The 18410-nt window shown below is 43.2% G+C and overlaps 1 protein-coding gene across 1 annotated transcript; it reads left to right on the top strand.

Annotated features, from left to right (window-relative positions):
• Positions 1 to 5968: 5968 nt before the first annotated feature.
• RCN1 (reticulocalbin 1) lies at positions 5969 to 18088 on the top strand. Its single transcript, XM_059848337.1, has 6 exons — positions 5969 to 6214; positions 9987 to 10180; positions 11735 to 11913; positions 12430 to 12490; positions 15065 to 15264; positions 16163 to 18088. Exons 1-6 carry the CDS (start codon positions 5994 to 5996, stop codon positions 16268 to 16270), a joined length of 963 nt encoding a protein of 320 aa, XP_059704320.1. The 5' UTR covers positions 5969 to 5993; the 3' UTR covers positions 16271 to 18088.
• Positions 18089 to 18410: the final 322 nt, after the last annotated feature.

Below are 18410 nucleotides of genomic sequence, written 5' to 3'. Positions count from 1 at the left end.
AACATGGGCACCTTTCAAATTGTACTGCTTGGGAGGCTGGCACAGCTGAGCAGTGCTGAACTGTTAAATCACAAAGAAATTAGAGGGGAAAAGATTAAACCTTACAATGTGGGATTTGCAGGCAGACCTGTAAGAGTGGCAAACCCTCCTGTGCAGATATCAAGGGATACAGATCAGCAATATTTTAATCTCCAGTTAATTAATGCTCTCTATGTCTACTGCCTTAAGCACAAACAAAATTTCTCTGTGACTTCAATAATTTTGTTTGCACTCTCCCCCATGGTTCTGTTTGACACAGACCACGTTTTTATGATGAAGACTATTCAGTGCTGGCCCATTGAACAGCACAGACTGCTTTGGGATCATGCGCTTACAAACTGGGATCTAGCTGTCCCTGTGGTTGTTTGCACCAGTCTGTTCATCACTCTCCATAAATCTCCTCTCTCTTCTGTTGGGGTATTTCCTCATTTAAAGGCTGGGGCAGTGCAGCTTTCAGTAATCAGCAACTTCAGCATAGATTGCAGCACTAAAACCACATTTTCACTTTATGTCCAAAGAAGAACAAGTTCAGCAACAATTTCACTCTTCACCAAAAAAAGGCAAAATCTTTACTTAACCAATTTCCTTGTCTGCTTTTTCTCTATCTTAAAAGACCCCAGTTCGAGTTTGGAGGTGTACCTTACTTTCATACATCTAGAGTTCTAAGGTTACACAAGGACTAGTGTATATGCAGATCAGTCCTCCTACAGATTTAATTTTGTTGTTCTTGCTCATGACCAAACAAGGGATAACTTTTTCCAGCTCCTTCTCTGCTATTTCCCCATTTCACTAACAATGCACGGCCCCTGATAAGTATTCAGCTACAGCAGTGCTTGGAGCAACAAAATTGCTCTCCCCTATCTTCTGTAACTTATTTGAGGACATTTACACCTCAGCCCAAACATCTGTGCCTGCAATTCCACCCCCACGTGCTCACACTCCTTGTTTGCAAATGCAAGAACTTGGGTTTAAGCACAACAGTGTATCCAAGTCTCCAGACTTTTATGCCCTACATACACCGTGGAATTTCCACTGTGCATACAAAATTATTCATGACAGAAACATTGAAGGACCATCCTCCCCCCTCCCTCTGTGAATACCACTGAGAAACATAGCAAGAGGTTTTCTTTTGCTTCCTGATCACAGTGAGGAAAGGAAATTTTAAACCAATATGTTTTGAGGGAGGGAAAGGGAAAGTCACAGCAAAATGTTGAAGACCAGGGGTGCAAGCACATACTTGTATTACCATCTCCCATCCCTGGAGCTGCACTAATTTGCATGACATTATCTACCTGGGATGTTGCTATGGTTATCACCATACATAAGTAATTACCAGGGCAAATTGCACATACAGTGCACGGATTCACAGATTCACGCTGTCAGAAGCGAAGGATCTTTTTATACACTTGAAAATGTACATGTTCTAAAAAACCACTCATCACAAAGATTCCTGATTCGAGAAAAACTTCTGGAGTGCTCCAAAATTGTTAACTATGCTTACTGACACCTTAAGGACCAAGTCAAACCATGTCCAAGTGAAGAGAGATGCTGCACAGGCTCAGTAGAAAATCAGCAGAAAGTCACCAGTAGAAGTAAGCAGAAACCAATCAGAAGGAAAAGCAGAAATCCCTGCCAAAGAGTTTAAAGTATAAGCAGATGAGAAAGGCAAAGAAAAGGAGAAGGGGTGTATCAGACAGAGCAAATAAGATTGTCAGCTTCCTTGATAGCACAGGTCATGATTATTTTGAGTAGATTATGTCATGAAACTTTCTTCTGGCAACTAGGCACAAAAAGATGAACAGAAGAGAAGGAGGAGACAGTGATGCAGACTACACCCATGCTAAGAAAAAGACAAGAGATGTGCTGTTATGATGAAGCAGCTAGTCAGGACAAGCCAAAACTAAGTCTAATCAAAGTGGTTCCCTGGAAGTTCCCCTATTTCCTCTCCTGCAAAGTTTCTGCTGCTGTTTGCAGGCTGGGGTCTGATTGTGCTCCCCGTGGTTTCCCACAGGAGCTGAGACAAAAGTTACAGTCCATCTACACTTGTATACCCAAGCTGAACAGAGCAATCAACACCCAGCAGAATTTTGATGATAGTAAAAATACAGAGTATCTAATGCTGGGTCATACAAAGTAAATTAGACATTAAAAGCTCATTCTGAAATACTGACACTGCTACACTTCCAATAAAACACAGCTGCACTGTAAACTAACAGCATGAGCTGCAGTCTACTGGTATCAATGAAAACTTTCCAAGTTTGAAGTAGGTGTTCTGTGTCCTCAGGAAAAGAAAAAGCTTCAAAATTAGTGCTGATACTGTGACCTGAGTAAACCACATTAGGCTAACTGGAACATAAAATACAATTCTGAAAAGCACAAAATACATTTCTGCAATTTAATTTGAGGTGGCACACACAAGCCTCATATGCATTCAAACCAACCATATTTTCCATGTACAGAGAAATACTGTGATTATTCCAGATTTACAAACTACAGTACAATTAAGGACAAAAAAAGTCATCTTTTCCATTTGTAGCTTCTCTTAAAAACAAGTTCTTTTGTTTACTTAGAAATCATCTGCTTCTCTCAGACATATATTTTTACCTCCGGGTAGTACCAGGATACTATAATGCCATCAAATATTTTGACTATTTAAGCAGATAGAAAAACATAGTGATGGAGGTATGCTCTGAGGAGGGCTTCAGAAGTGTGACAAGAGCAGGTATGAGCCAGCAGGCAGTCAGAAAGCACAGCAGCCCTTAGGGACCATTTGCATGGCCTCAGGGAAGTCACAATTAATGATGTCCAGAAACACTGGCTAAAGATGCAAGGTATGTGTAACCTCATTAGGATAAAGGCAGACTGAAGACAAAGAGAGATGTGAAATAAGTCATCTCAGGCTTTATCCCAGTGACTGAACAGCCACGGCGACAGGACTATTGTAACTCTAAATATATTTCATACAAAATAGTTTGTTGGCTTTAAATATATCAGTGAAAGGGAAAGTAAATATGTGAAGAGCAAAATGCAAGATGGAAAAAGTGAGATAAATATTGTTAGATTCAGAGGAAAAATGCTATAAACAGTAAGCAAAGCTCTTTGATTTGCACTGTTTTCCAGCCCATAAAACCCTAATATCTGCCAGCATTTCATTAAAAGCTTATGAACTACCCAGCATGCCTGCTCCTGCATAAATGTATTGCTAAAAAACATTGTTGATGTTGCAGATCTGGTATTTTGCAATGTTTCAAAAAAACCTTATGTGCATAAAACTCAGATGCATTATTGAAAGACGTGGGCATGGTGAAAGTAGCCCCACAAACTCTAAAATTAATTAATCATTCAAGAGCACGAAGTTTCTCTCAGAGATGTTCAAAGTAATATCTCTAAACCAGAAAATACAAATATTTTAAGAAACAGGCATAGTGGATAAAGGACTTAAGAGAAAGCTACCATTTTGTGAATTGAGTAAAAGGAGTCGAAGGCATGTCTTCACAGAGGATTGAGACTTCAAGGTCACGACAGCCCAACAGTAAAATCTGTAAATGTTAATCTGAGTGATCCAAAGATCTGACAATGCTAAGACTGACCAGATCAACAACTGTTCTGACTGAATGTGCAGCCTATTCTCAGCATTACAATCTCAGACTTCAGCCCTCTAAGGACAAGTAATGGCAATATCATTCCTTTTCCACAAAAAGTCATATTGGATCAATCAAATCTTTATTGTTATTACCAATGGTCCCGAACCAAGTCTGGAGGGATCAGGACACCCATGATTTCCCATCTTTCATAAGACCACTGCATTTCAGGGCTCGTTCTCACTGGAACCCAAACACGGGGCAGAATTAAAATGTTCCGACGGGCAGAACCCACATCCCTGAGGCAAAGCCTCCCGGTGTCTGGAGGCTTTCCAGTGATCAACCATGTATGCACTCAGCCCATTCTGCATTGCTCTTACTGTAGCTCTCCTCACACAAGTGCCTCCAAATTGTTCTGACAACAAAACACAGAGATTCATTTCCCACATCCCTCAAACAACTTCATATCCCTCTGCTGCTAAGATCAAGCATCAAGCTGATGTTTGATTACAACACTGATGGGGTGAATGGGCAGCAAAGCCCACCTGTTACCCATGCAAATGACTTGTCTCTTAACTAGAGGCACACTTTGGCACTTGTGGGTATGCAAACTAAAAATTCAGCACCTCAGCACAAACCCACCTCTGGAATAACCTTAGTAACAATATTATAGATGTAGGAAGCAGAGACGGGAATATTAGAAGACCAAGACACAAAAAAGAGCCATATCTGAATTATTGCGCAAACATGAGATTCCTGAGTACGTTAACAAAAACTTGGTTTTGAAGGTAGATACCTAATTACAAACAAATAAACAAATCCAAATACAGCAGAAGGATTATATCTCACTAGTTTTGGAAACTCAAACACAGCTGGTCTGATCAGCTGAGCCATTCTCAAGCTGCCACATGCCCATCACAGCTCTCACCAAACGGCACTGGAGCAGTTGCTCAGCTGTGGATGCACAAACAGCCCCAGAGGACAGACTGCCCGGGCCCCCCGAGTGACTGAGCTCCAGAGGGTGCATTAGTGCTCCTCTCTGTCTAATTAATTAACAAACCAACTTGTCTGACTGTTTAAACCTTTGAAATCTGCTGCTGTTGCCAATGGTTCTGAGGCAAACCAGCACTAGCCCTGCATGGCTCTCACTCACTCTTTGCGTGAGTCACAAAAGGCAGAGGAGAGCGCACGAGGAAATCTCCAACACCACATTTCTGTGGTCATTACAACCAAATCCTCCAACAGGCACAGCTCAGCTGTACATGAGGTTTAGGTCAAAAGGAGTTCTACCAGTGTAACAACAGCACAAGAGGAAGCTGTGGGTTGGTGCAGCATCCTGCACATCCGTGTCAGTGGTACACCCAAAGGCCACATCAGATGTGGTTTATACACCCTGCGGGCTGGGCTGACAAACCAGTTGTTGCAGTTTGGAAAAGCAGCAATGGACAGACCAGCCTTGGTAGTGGAGCACAGCTCACCACAGGACCCCTTAGCAACAGGGCCATTACCCCACAGTGCGCTGCCCACAATCACAATTTTCTCTGTGCTCTCTTTCTGGAGTTGTGAATGACGTGTGTAACACAGGAAAAAGGATCAAACCGGGAGAAGGAATCAATTTTCTCTGCCTAGAGACTTTCACAACTGTCAACAAAATAAATTTCACATTAGGCAAAACAAAAAAAAACTTTTTCTTTTGCTATACGATTTTGGCTTCCCGCCTCCCACATTTTCAGGATCCCAAGTTCGGTTCCCTTAAGAGTGACAGCGACCCCATCACAATAAATATCCTATGTGAGAGGGCTGGCAACCTTTTCTATAACCCAGAGTGGTGCCCTGAACCCCACTGTGGGACCCTGTACCCCAAAGTAGTGTCCTGAATCCCAGTGTGATGCTTTTCCCCTCGCACTTTTCGGGCATCAACACTCAAGACAGCGTGCTGGGGTTTGTTTGTTTGCGTTCCAATCACACTTTTGTCCTTTCCCGACCGATTTAGGATGACAGCAGCAACCATCATCAACCCGGCGCTCCGGACGAGCGAGCAGCAGCGGCGGGATAGCCCCGAGCCGCTGCCTGGAGCTGCCGCGCTGTTGGTCAGGCTGGGCTCGGGGCGCTCCGGCGATGGAGCGGCCCCGCTGCTCCGCCCGCCGGGGCCCTGCCCGCGGCCACTCCGCTCCGCCCGCCGGGGCCCTGCCCGCGGCCACTCCGCTCTGCCCGCCGGGCCTCTGCCCGCGGCCCCGGCCCCGCCGCCCGGGCCCTGTGCGGACGTGGCGCAGCCGGGCCGGGCGCGCTGCCAATGGCCGGGCCGGGGGCGGAGCGGGCCGGGGCGGAGCGGGGCGGGCAGCGGAGCGGGGCTGCGAGCCGGGCCGGCGGGGCATGGCGGGCGGCGGGGCGCTGAGGGCGCTGGCCGTGCTGCTGCTGCTGCTGGCGGCGGGCGCGCTGGGCAAGCCCACGGCGCGGCAGGAGCGGGCCCGGCCCGGAGCCGCGCAGCACGACGACCGGCCCGGCTTCCAGTACGACCACGAGGCCTTCCTGGGCAAGGAGGAGGCGCGGAGCTTCGACCAGCTCAGCCCGGAGGAGAGCCGTGAGCGCCTGGGGTGAGCGCCCGGCCCGGGCGGGAGACGTGGCAGGGGGAGGGCCCGAGCTGGGCCCGGGGCGGAGGAGGCGGCGGCCCGGGGCTGCCTGTGTGTCCGAGGGGGCAGCGGGGCCCTGTACCCCACAGTGGTGCCCTGAGCCCCAGTGTGATGCTCTTTACCGCAGAGTGGGACCCTGAACCCCACTGTGATGCTCTGTACCCCGCAGTGCTGCCTTGAATCCCACTGTGATGCTCTGTACTCCAGAGTAGTGCCCTGAGCCCCAGTGTGGGACCCTGTACCCCAGAGTGGTGCCCTGAACCCCGCTGTGATCCTCTTTACCCCAGTGTGGGACCCTGTACCCCAGAGTGGTGCCCTGAACCCCAGTGTAGGACCCTGTACTCCAAAGTAGTGCCCAGGACCCCACTGTGATGCTCTGGACCCCACAGTGGTGCCCTGAACCCCATTGTGGGACCCTGTACTCCAGAATGGGACCCTGAACCCCACTGTGATGCTGTTTACCCCAAAGTAGTGCCCTGAACCCCACAGTGATGGTCTGAACCCCACTGTGATGCCCTGTACCCCAGTGTGGGACCCTGTACTCCAGAGTGGCCTGTGGGTCAAACCTCTGGGTTTTGCCTTCTCTCACACCCTGCTGGTTTTGCAAAGGAGCAGCCAGCAATCCATGGCTTTGGTGTTTGTCCCTGCTGCCTTTTCTGGCCCCATAGCAGTAAGGCTGCTGTACTGGGTGTTGGACCTGCTGCCAGAGGGCTTTGCTGTTGCTGCTCCCTGCCTCTGGGACACTTGCCCACACTGTATCAGCGTTAATCGAGTTTAAACCATTCCTTCTCTACAAGTCCACTTCAAGCATCTTCCCACTTGTGCCTTCTTTGCTCACAGTGTTTCAGCTGCTATTACTTCCATGCAGCTCTTTATGCAAAGTGCAGGGACCATGTCTTACTTTACTGCTTCTCCCTGCTTTACTCCTACAGGAAGCCAGATCACTAAACAGAACTAAATTTAATAGGAGTTAAAGAAAGATCCTTTAATGTAGTTACCATGAAGAAGATTGCTTAAAATACCTGCATGTTCTCACTAAGATTCCTCCCATGCCTTCTCTTCCATAGGGAATGGAACTTGCTAATTTTCTGTCTAGTCCTACCATGAGCAGTAGCACTGCAATCTCACTGAGTAACCTCTTGATCCTTCTCAAAGCTGTCACTGCTATTTACCTGTCTCAGTGAGTAAACAGATGAAGTGATTACCAGAAATGATTGATTTCATCCTCATTGTTTCAAGAAGGAGCAAAAGAAACCATGCTCTCAGCATACATGGCTCTGACCTAGATTTTCACCAGTTGTGTCACCAAAATGGATATGCCTTCCTAATATTGGTCTGCACTTACTGGTACAGATAATTCAGCCAGGGATATGATTTAACAATACAGGTGTTTTAAAACAATTTTTACAAATTGTAAAGCAAGGGAAGAAGTTTTAACTTCCATTGATCTCACTGATTGCCCTTTGGGGGGGTGACACAGACACTTTAAAGTACAGCCACAGTCAATAATTACCTTTTAAATGGAGGTGAGTGAAGGGGCTCTCTGAGGGAGGACACGTTGTAGGTGAGCACTGTGCATCTCAGCATCAGGGATGTAGCTCATGGGGGGCCTTTGAGAAAGTTTCATAACTTCCAGCATTCCCCAGCCTTGTAATTTTGGATAGCAGCACACTGGGAGGTAAAAAGAGGATTAAAAAAACATCTGTGGCTTAATAGTCATATGCTGAACCCCTTCTCCCCATTTTTGTTAGGGGCAACTTCTGTCGTGGGTTACAAACAGAGTCACCTCTCAGCAAGAGACTGCTCTTAGAAAGAAGGCAGATTTAATTAAAAGCTATTTTTAAATGATTCCTGGGAGAAAACAGAAATTTCCAATCTGCTGCTGTATTTATAAGGCACTTTACCTTGCTTAGGAAATGTGGCAGCACATTGGTCATCCCAATAATAACAGCAAAAAGTGAAGTCCACACAACAGCTTTTTACCTGTGCCTTTGGGAGCCTGTAGACTTGTTTTATTGTCCCCAAGACTGTTTTATTGTCCCCAGCTTCAGCTGAGAAGTGGGTGGAGCAGTGCACATGGATGCAATGGACCTATAAAAACAGGTGAAAAGGAGAAGACATGAAACATTTTCTGGTACACAGCCCTGACTTCTTTCATGTTATACATTGCCAAGAGCTACCAGCATAATCATTTAATACCTTAACAGTAGAAAGAAATACCAGTTAAACAAATTAAATTAAATTCATTGTGGGGAAAATCTGTTGACAAAGAGTCCATCATGCAGGGAAAGGGACCACTGGATAGAGAAGAGAAAAGGTCTTCTAGTCAGTTCATCCACACTTCACTAATTCAGAAAGGAAATTCAGCAGCCCCTTTTTCGCCCCATAACTCAAACAGCATTTTCATAAAGTCAGTCTGATATTCTCAGACTCACACAAGATTGCTGGAAGTTCAGCAAAAGCTGCTGCTGATATTTCAGCAACCACTTTTGTAACAAAGGCTTGGGCAGAGACATTGCTTCACTACTTGTGGAGTTCCAGTTAGCCAAATGTGGTTTCTTTGTGGAGTACCAAGATGTGGAATTGAAAAGAATGTTTAGAAGTGCAGATCTTTTTCCCTGAGGTTTAGGAAGCTCACCTGTTGAGTGTAAAGTCAGGATTTAGACAAGTCAGCTCCTGCTCTTCCCCCTGCATTCCAGTGGCATGTCAGTATTCCATAGGCATGGCATGAGCTGGCCACTGGGTGAGGCACAAGGCACCTGTGGACAGGCTGCACCTGCACCTCATGGGCAGGGTGCTGATGTGCCCAAAGCCAGCCTGGATGTGCCAGAGAGCCAAGGTGGATGTGCTTAATTCCAAGAGCAGGCACAGAAGGCAGTTTTTACAAGCTCATCCCCAAAATGGTGGGGTTTATCAATTGCAGAGAGATTAATTGCAGAGAGATTAGTTGCAGAGAACATAAATGGTAGAGAGAGCATTATCCTTTTTTTTTTTTTTTTTGAACTGCAGCTGTGTGCAGAATGTTTCACTCCTGCTGATTTCAACAGTGCTGGCAGCTCTACACTGGACAGAGGTTTATAGCCCAGCTGCCAGCAATGGCTGGAGACCTGCTGCAGACTTGATATTGCTTTAGTGAGTAACAGGCATTCCTGGCAACACCAGCAATACTGGTTTCCACTGGGAATCAAAGAAAAGAAACAAGTGGAGGGACAGGCATGGAAGGGGAGAGTGTACCTGGTGTACATCCCCAGCATTAGACACTCCTATACTCACTTCACCCTGATGTCAGCCTGCTGGAAAGCCAAAGGAGAAACTGCAGGTGTCCACCAAGTCCTGGATTTTTGCCCTGGTTGCCTCCAGCAAGTTTGAGTTCAGGCTTTGTCCTGAAGTGAAGTTGGTGTCTCCTGCTCTGAGCCAGCATGGCCACTCCCTGTAGGCAGTGAAGAACAGATACCCCTAAGACAGGAGGCACAACCTAAGAAAAAGAAACCCAGGTATTCTCTGCTCACTAATTTTGGTTGTGCAAATTTCCTTTGAGTTATTCATAGCAATGCTGAATAACAAATAGAGACACTTTCCTTAAGATGAGGTGTAAAATGCAGGAAAGCCTTAACCAGTAGGGCAGCTTTAGGAGTTTGGGGCACTCCGTTTTTGTGGAAAATCAGGGCCAGATAAAGATTACTGAAATTGGCCTGACATGCAGTTGGGTTTTAAAGATGCTGATCTCTTTTTACAGGAAGATTGTGGATAGAATAGATGATGACAAAGATGGCTATATCACAACAGAGGAGCTAAAAACCTGGATTAAACGGGTACAGAAACGCTACATCTATGAAAACGTGGCCAAAGTTTGGAAAGACTATGATCTAAACAAGGATGATAAAATTGCCTGGGAAGAATACAAACAAGCCACATATGGTTATTATCTAGGTAAGAGAACAGATTGTATGATCAAGGATTTTTAAGATTATAAAATATGATTTCTTGCCTTGCAGTCAACTGGAGGTTGTTGTCACATTTAGAACTCTTGAAGCTCACATTAAATTTTATGGATGCTCAGAGGTCAAAAGCACTTTTTAGTTATTTATTGGAGCCCTTTGCACATGGGTCACCAGCACGCAGAAGGTTTTGTAGAGGTGTCATTAAATATACTGACACAGCTGAATTAAAGTCTCCTCCAGTTAGAAATATATTAATTTTTAACATTGAAAAGGGTACTTTAATTAAAAAATAATATATTGTCTAATTAACTGTATTTGTGAATTTAGTCTCTAAAATCCTAAGTCTAGATGTTAAAAATGTAGTCTGTGTCTAAGCTATAGCAAAGTTATTGATTAAAATCATTCTTGCAGAATAACACTTCAGACTGTGATCAACAGCAAATGAAAATCCTTAACAAATCAGGCAAAATAAACATTTACTAAAAAATATACCTGAATTCCCCCCATCCCCCTCCACGTTTTCCCTTTGCTTTTATAAGTTAATGAAGGAAGAGGAGGAGAAGAGATCACTTAAGCTAAAGGGCAATACTGACAGAGCAACAAATCATTATTAATTGACCATTTATACTTACTGGAAATAAGAAAACAATATTTACCTACTACAGAGGCAGTTTCTAGAGCAAGCTTCCTGTAGCAGTAATAATTCCAAAGTCTACTGTAGATTTAAATGGAATTTGTTACATTTGTGAAAGGAAATATTAGACACACAGTCCCTGCAGAATTATCCCTGGAATCCTTCTCAGCCCTTTGTTTTTGCTCCCTCTAAGCACCAAGATCTGGAGAGCAGGACTGTGGGCTTGTGTTAATGAATACTTAAAATTCCCATCTGTAATTCCTGGCCCAGTCTTTTTCACCTGTGTTTGTCTCCCAACATGTGAATTGTGAAATTGTTATGAGTATTTTTCATTTTTAAAGTCAGTTTAATGATCCTATTTAAAAAAATTATATCAAATACCATTCCTTTTATGCCACTGAACACTCTGAAAAAATGCCATTGTTTTAAACTGAAAATAATTGTTAGGTTCCCTGTAGCAGAGGCGTAGCCCTGAGATAATTTCAGTCTGCCACCTTCTGAAACCACATTTCCTTGGTTTGCTCTTCTTGAAACTGAAAAGTTGTGTGGATCATATTGATTCCTAAAGAAGAAGAAAACTTCTGTGAATGAAGTCTACCCCAGATATTGCCTCAGTGGTGCTTGTAAAGGCAGATTAAAAAAAAAAATCTGTGAGAAAATACTGCAAAATCCATTATTCTGGATTGTAACAGAAGGCTTGCTCAGAAATTTACCTCCTACTACTGTCACCTTTAAAAATCAAACCAAGTATTTGAGCCCTGAATTTAAAACTTCATGAGGAAGAGAATTTCCATTTAGAACAACAGCTATTCTGGCAATAAACCCTTTTATTTCTAGACTCAAACAGCTTTGTTTTGCTAGTATGTTTTAAAGGAAAACACCTCTGAGATCATCTTGATTTGTCTGCAGAAAATCCAGAAGAATTCCAAGATGCAACTGATCAGCACAGTTTTAAGAAAATGCTGCCCAGAGATGAAAGACGATTCAAAAGTGCAGATCTGGATGGAGACTTGGCTGCCACTCGTGAAGAGTTCACTGCTTTCCTGCACCCAGAGGAGTTTGAGCACATGAAAAACATTGTTGTCTTAGTAAGCAAAGCAAAATCAAGGCCATTGTTTGCACTTTTATGGGTGAACTTTGAAGGCTTCTCTCACCTTTCCAGGCAGGGTTTAGAAAGAGACACACACACACAATAGCTAAGTGGGGAACAGAAAGGGGTGCCTTTCATGGTACTCACTCGGTTTAGAAGTCTCAACATAAGAAAGACTTTAAGTGCAGTTAGACAGCTCCTAAATGGAATCAAGAAACAATCTTGGGGCACAGACTTAAACCAAAATAAAAGGAGGGTGTGCTGACACACAGCAGCTGAGTGTTTCATGCAAGCCCCTAACATAAGCAGTTCATTCATACAAGGAATGTTTTCAACATGAAAGGATATTTTTATATTCATTGTGTAAACAACAGTCCCACTGGATTTAGTGAGACTACATTCACTTGTGTACAGGGGCAGGTCAAGGCCTCAGAATATTAAATTATCAAAGGCAGGTAGGTAATCAGAGTTCTTAGTTTTTTCTTGATGACTTTCATGCAAAATTGTTTTCCAGGAAACCTTAGAAGACATAGACAAAAACGAGGATGGTTTTGTGGATCAAGATGAGTACATTGGTAAGTGTTGTTACTTGTTTCTTATATAACCCCCAGTCCATTTTTCCATCTTCTCTCAAATTGGCAGCAGCATTAACAACCCAGAGCAAACAGGTCAACTATTTTATACCAACCATCCAACCCAGAAAGTTTAGTTTCATTTTAGGTAGATAGCAACACGACCAGGAAGAATTCCTCATGCTTCACAACACAAAATTCTCCTCTTGTTCTTATTGAACTCACCTAAGAGTTATATGAGAACAAAGGAAGAGAATGTGGAATAATATTTTTCATGGCAGGGATATTCTTTGTATATTGCACCATGTTAACTGGTGTTTGAAGGCATTGTTTAGAAATTCAGGAGGATCAGAAAATGAATTAGTCTTTTCCCAAATAAATGGGTTTGGATGGTTCTCAAATATCCAAAACACCTGGGAATCAACCATTGCAAAAAGAGAAAGTTCACCTTGTTCCTACTGGGTTTTTTTCCTAGTTTAATTAGTGAGTAAAGCCCATACTTCTGTACTGATGATACCATTATATTTTGATGAGTTTTAAATCCAGAAAGTAGCACTAAGAAGGCATTAGTGCAAAGTTGGATGAAGCTTTCTGTTTCTAGTGGTGCTATAAAGATCACTTCACATAGAATCAGGAACAATATACACACACTAATTAATGGCAGGGGGTTCTGTTCCTTGTAAATTATATTTAGCCCAGAAAGTGAATGCTATTCATCTATGACTGAAATAACAGAACAGCATAATTTCCACAGTAATTTCAGTTCATTCAGTGACATTACCTACATATAATTATAAGGTAATTGTCAACATTTGTTACCATGTGAATGCTGGTTTTTCTTGTCTTCTATAGATAGGAACATAGAATGTTCTAGTCACGATCACCCCACATTGGCAAGGATGATAAAAATCAAATTGACAGGACATGTCAGTTGCTTCAAATAAACAATATAATTTGCACTTTAAAAAATGAAAAAAGAAAGTGAATGTGTTGTCTGAAGTTTTCTTCCTGAGTTGAGAAAACTATGCTTAAAATATTCCTACTTTCCTTTTTCAGGTGTAATTTTTTTAAAAAAATTTGATGAAGTTGGGATTAAGAAACCAACAGAAAACTAAATTACTTCTTTGGTAGTTTATAAGGAGCAAAAAAAAGAAGTCCAAAAATTTCAGTCTCTAGATGGAGTATTTGTTGGGGAGATTTGTTGAATGATCCCATCCTCCTTTCCCTTCTTTCCTCCCATTTTGTCTTTTGCAAAATTTGGTTTAGATTTACACAAGCAGTGGAGCAAAATACCTATAAAAATGTTGAGCAGAGAGAACTAAATTCTCTCTGTGCATGGACAGGTAACAGAGTATTTCAGGGACACTGGGGACAGTGACAAGGGAGAGCCTCAGCCCAGTGTACACATTCACACTGCAGGGTCAGGGGGGTTATTCCTGCCTTGGAATTCAGCATTTATGTTTCCCACAGATACCAGCCAGCCTCTGACCCTCACACCATCCATGTGGGTACTCTTTTTCTTAGCACATCCTTGAAAACCAAATCCAAAAGGCACTGGAGAGGAGAGGAGCAGTATCACAAAGCAGGCTTTAATTCTAAATAGAGAAGTGGAAGGCTTGAGGAGTAAGATGAGTAGGAAAGGATTTGCCACAGTGACCAGAAGAATGACAGACACACCACTCATGATTTGGAAAGCCCTGTGATGTAAAGAACATTTAGAAGTCTCTTGGTTTTAATAATCACTGCTGCTCTCCTGTGTTAATGCAGAAGGCAGCTGCCACTGTGGTGTGGTCCTACCAATGCTCCCAAAATGTAGCACAGGAGTGATGTGCAGAGCAGCTGGTCTGTGTAACCTCTGCATCCTGTCACAAACAGTGCTCCCTCCCCAGGTCCCAGCCTGGGACAGTGCACTGTGCCTGTGGCTCCTCACACAATGCACCATGACTCCTGACTTCTCCAGCTCTTTCCTGGAAGACTGTCTTCTGCTGGAATGTGCTGCAGCACTGCATGGTTAAAAGAGAACTGATCTCCTGAGCTGAATGTCTCTCACACAAGACTTCTCTAAAAGCAGTACAAATGCATGCGGGTTCCATTTAGCAATTTTTGTTTGCCTAAATTCCCCCTGTGCCTTTTTTCCTGTAATCACTCTGCTGGCTGAAGTCTGATCTTATCCACAAAGACATTTGCTGGCAGGGACAAGATAAAATGGCTGAGTTGCTTTCTCCCCATGTGACCAAGCCTAGCTCTAAAGCTTAAGACTGCTGTTCAACCAGAGATCCTTAGAGGATTTTGTTCATTCTGAAATTCAGATGATGGCCTTTGAACATGTTAGCTCTCCTGTTAGCCCCACCAGAAGTGCACAGGTATGATACAGGGTGCTGTGAGAATGGGCAGAATCACCAGCAGTGAAGAAATAGGGCTGAGAGAAGATACAGCTACTCTATCTACACCCCACACTTCTCTTTCTGTAGAGTGAAAAGCTCAGTCCCCTCTGAGAAACACTGTGAAAATGTCTTTATTTTGTGCTTAATTTTCCAAGTAAATAGGACTCAAGTAAGACCCTTATTTCCTCTCCAGCTGATATGTTTGCAAATGAAGAGGGTGGACCAGAGCCTGACTGGGTGATTACAGAGCGTGAGCAGTTTTCAGATTTTCGTGATCTCAACAAGGATGGAAAGATGGACAAAGATGAGATCCAGCACTGGATCCTCCCCCAGGACTATGACCATGCACTAGCTGAAGCCAGGCACTTAGTCTATGAATCTGATGTAGACAAGGTATGTGGTGCTCCAGTGCTGTTTTTAAAGAAGTTACATAGGGTCTTGTGGGTTTTTTAAAATACCAGCGTGCAAGAATTTATTCCTAATAACTTTTCTTTAGAGGCTAAACTTTTGGATTAATGTTTCCATGCCAATTTCAGTTGGTAGTGTTAGAATTATGAAGTAGTAAAATACAGTGTATCAGCTCTAGAAGGTCCCTTGGCTTTCATTAGGTGAGATGAGAAACTATCACTATTTTAACACAGCAAAAAAAACTCTTTTTCCTTTAAGAGTGGTCATTACTTTTGTATGTTAATATAGACTAAAAGAGGAAAATAAAGTTACATTTAGATACACCTTGTGCTTAAATGTAGGGGTAGCAAAACCACTCTCAGTTCTATATTCAAGCACATACCTTTCACTTAAACACTGGCTCTGATGAGGGACAGTATATTCCAGATGGTGGTCTTCAGAAGGGTAATGCAATCAAACTTGGAACCTGGAAGCCAAAATGCTCTGAACATAGAAAGTAAACTGCTGACATAAGTAACCACCTTCCACAAAGTGCACCAGAGGATTTTGGTTTTTACAGTCAGGAAGATGAACCAAACCACAGGGCAAAACTGTGTACCAGGTAATCCACTGTTAACCTACTGTTCCTGCTGCTTGGCATTATAAAGAACTTTCAGTTAGCAGTTTGACCTACCTGAAGCCTGGGGGACTTCTGTCTTCCACTGAGGCCCAAATTTCACTCACTGTGACAGCTACAAGTGATTGCTGAACCTGCAGTCTGCTGCTGTGAAGAACTGTCTGTTTCCCAGGGCTCTTGCAAGTCTGTGCTGGTGTGTCTTTGACTTAGTTCTGAAAATATTCTCACAGAAGTTGGTTTGTTTTTTTTTTTTTTCCCTTCTACCAGGATCAAAAACTAACGAAAGAGGAAGTTCTAGACAACTGGAATATGTTTGTTGGAAGTCAAGCTACTAATTATGGGGAGGACCTCACAAGAAACCATGATGAGCTATGATACAGTGTGCCAACCAGTGTGCCATACATCTTTTCTCCACCTTACTGAAATCATCGCGTCCATCCCCTCCTGGAGGGAAGATGGTCAAGGGACACTCACAACTGAATGACCTGCATTTAATATTATTTTTAACATGCCAGCTTTTTACCTCAGAAACCACGTAGAAATAGCTTTTTTACTCCTTTCACATGGTTAAATACAATCTATAGTTACTACAGTTTTATTTTTGAAAAAATTAAGAAGGTAACTTTTCTGAATAGGTTAGAGCCTGACATGGAAAAGGCACTTCTAAAAACATTGCAAAGATCTTTAATAGCCAAGTATTTTCTTCAAATGCCCACTTTTACCATAGTGAAATGCACCTAGGATTAGACCCCTAATGTTTAAGCAGACTTAAGTTATTTAGTTGTCTTTTCTAATAGCATGTAACAGTTTAGAGGTAACCCTTTGAGCCTCCTGCCCAGAGAAGAGTTTGATACCAGCTTTGTCTGCACACAGTTGCTGTGTGCCAGTTGGGTCAGTGCTGCTGCAGGAGTGTCCAGCAGCCCCTGGCTCCTGCTTCAATGTGCAAATGCATGGGTGGCCTTGTCCCTGACCCTGGCATTCCCAGGCAGGGATGCAGAGTCCAGCCTGGCAGCTGCTCCTTCCACAACAGGGTAATGTACAGCTGTTTGTGGCCCCTTGGCCTTGCTGCTTCCTGGGAGGAGTTGTGCCACATGGAGCATAATTTATCTCCTGCTTTTCACACTTTACCCCAGCCCTACTCTTGTTCACGCAGTGTGAATGGCAGCAGCTCTGTGATGGAGAAGGAATGAGACATATCACCCCTCTGGGCCCCCTGTCTCCTCTGCCACTAAGAGAACAGATTCTTGTGGCTGAACTTCTGGGTTTGTGTGTATATACCTGTAACCCTAAAGACAGCTCTCCTTCTAAAAAAGGGGGAAGCTTTCCACATAGGTGCTTGATTTTTTACTGTATAATGTGAGTTGTTACACGTATCTTTTTATATAACCAACTTCTCTAAGTTTGGTTGTTTTTAACTGTACTGGTTTTAAAAGAAGCACAATAAAACCAATACTTCTTTTTACTGTGAAGATGCAATAACACTAACACAGATTAGCAGAGAGATGATGTGAAAACACAAACCAAACCTCTAAAGCCAGTAGTTCCCAAAGCACTGGGATGGTCATTTCCAAAAGCATCTGGACATACAACTCCAACTGTCTTTGTCACCTCATTAAATAAAAAGAAAAGCCAAAAAGAAGTGCGTTATACATAGTAGCTGTAACTAGAATTTGTTCTGGACCCTAGTACTGGGAGATCAGGACTCCACAGCAGTGTTCTCTGGGAGGTTCCTGGAAGGTTTGATGTAAAACATAACACCCTGGTCCCATAACCATCCAGAGGGGAGCTTTGAGACTCCCAGGCTGTGAGACACTTCAGCAGTTCAACACGTTTGTAAAAATCATCAGGAGGCAGTGCAGAACTGTGACCTCTTTGAACAGTGTCATTTTTATAAGGTTACAGAACTGTGGTGCAGTATTTTACATCTTGCAGTTGAAGATGATTAAATGTAGATTGCTGAGTCTGACAGAAATTACATGTACTTGCTGGCACCACCACTAAGCTTTTGGGGTGCACGTCTTGTGACATTGCCAGCAATGTCTCTGAAAAATCCCTACCTCTCCCACTAACATACACTAGGGCAAATGTCATCAAAGTGAACTGGTTTTGCTTTTACAGTACCCTCAAGTTAAATAAAAGCCTAAATGCAGTGTTATCTGGGAAGCAATAAAATTGTATCTTGGCACGTGTAAATGACTATATATTTTCTTTATGGCTTGGATTTGGAAAGGTTTATTGTACTCAATAATCCTGACAATCTTTATCAAACTAACATATTTTGCTAACAGATTTTCAGTATTCTCTGTGCACTCAGATTATCTTCTGCTGTTTCAGGAAACAATACCTTAAAAGACCTCAAAAAAACCGCTTGTTTCCTGCTAGTGAAACTGCAGCTCAGACTGGATACTAAGCCAAGGATTTTCACTGAAGCCCAGGGGAAGGTTGTTTGCTCACTCTTGTTGAAATTCAGTGGGAGTTGGGTGCTGAGACACTAAGCATTGTTGCCCTCAGCTAA

The sequence above is a fragment of the Haemorhous mexicanus genome, chromosome 6 (genome assembly GCF_027477595.1).
Source record: "Haemorhous mexicanus isolate bHaeMex1 chromosome 6, bHaeMex1.pri, whole genome shotgun sequence".
Taxonomy (NCBI): Eukaryota; Metazoa; Chordata; class Aves; order Passeriformes; family Fringillidae; genus Haemorhous; species Haemorhous mexicanus.
This window is presented reverse-complemented; position numbering and strand designations above follow the sequence as displayed.

Coding starts and splice junctions, on each gene's coding strand:
- RCN1 (XM_059848337.1), top strand. CDS start 5,994: ATGGCGGGCGGCGGGGCGCTGAGGGCGCTGGCCGTGCTGCTGCTGCTG. Junction 6,215..9,986: donor GAGAGCCGTGAGCGCCTGGG/GTGAGCGCCCGG, acceptor CTCTTTTTACAG/GAAGATTGTGGATAGAATAG. Junction 10,181..11,734: donor CACATATGGTTATTATCTAG/GTAAGAGAACAG, acceptor ATTTGTCTGCAG/AAAATCCAGAAGAATTCCAA.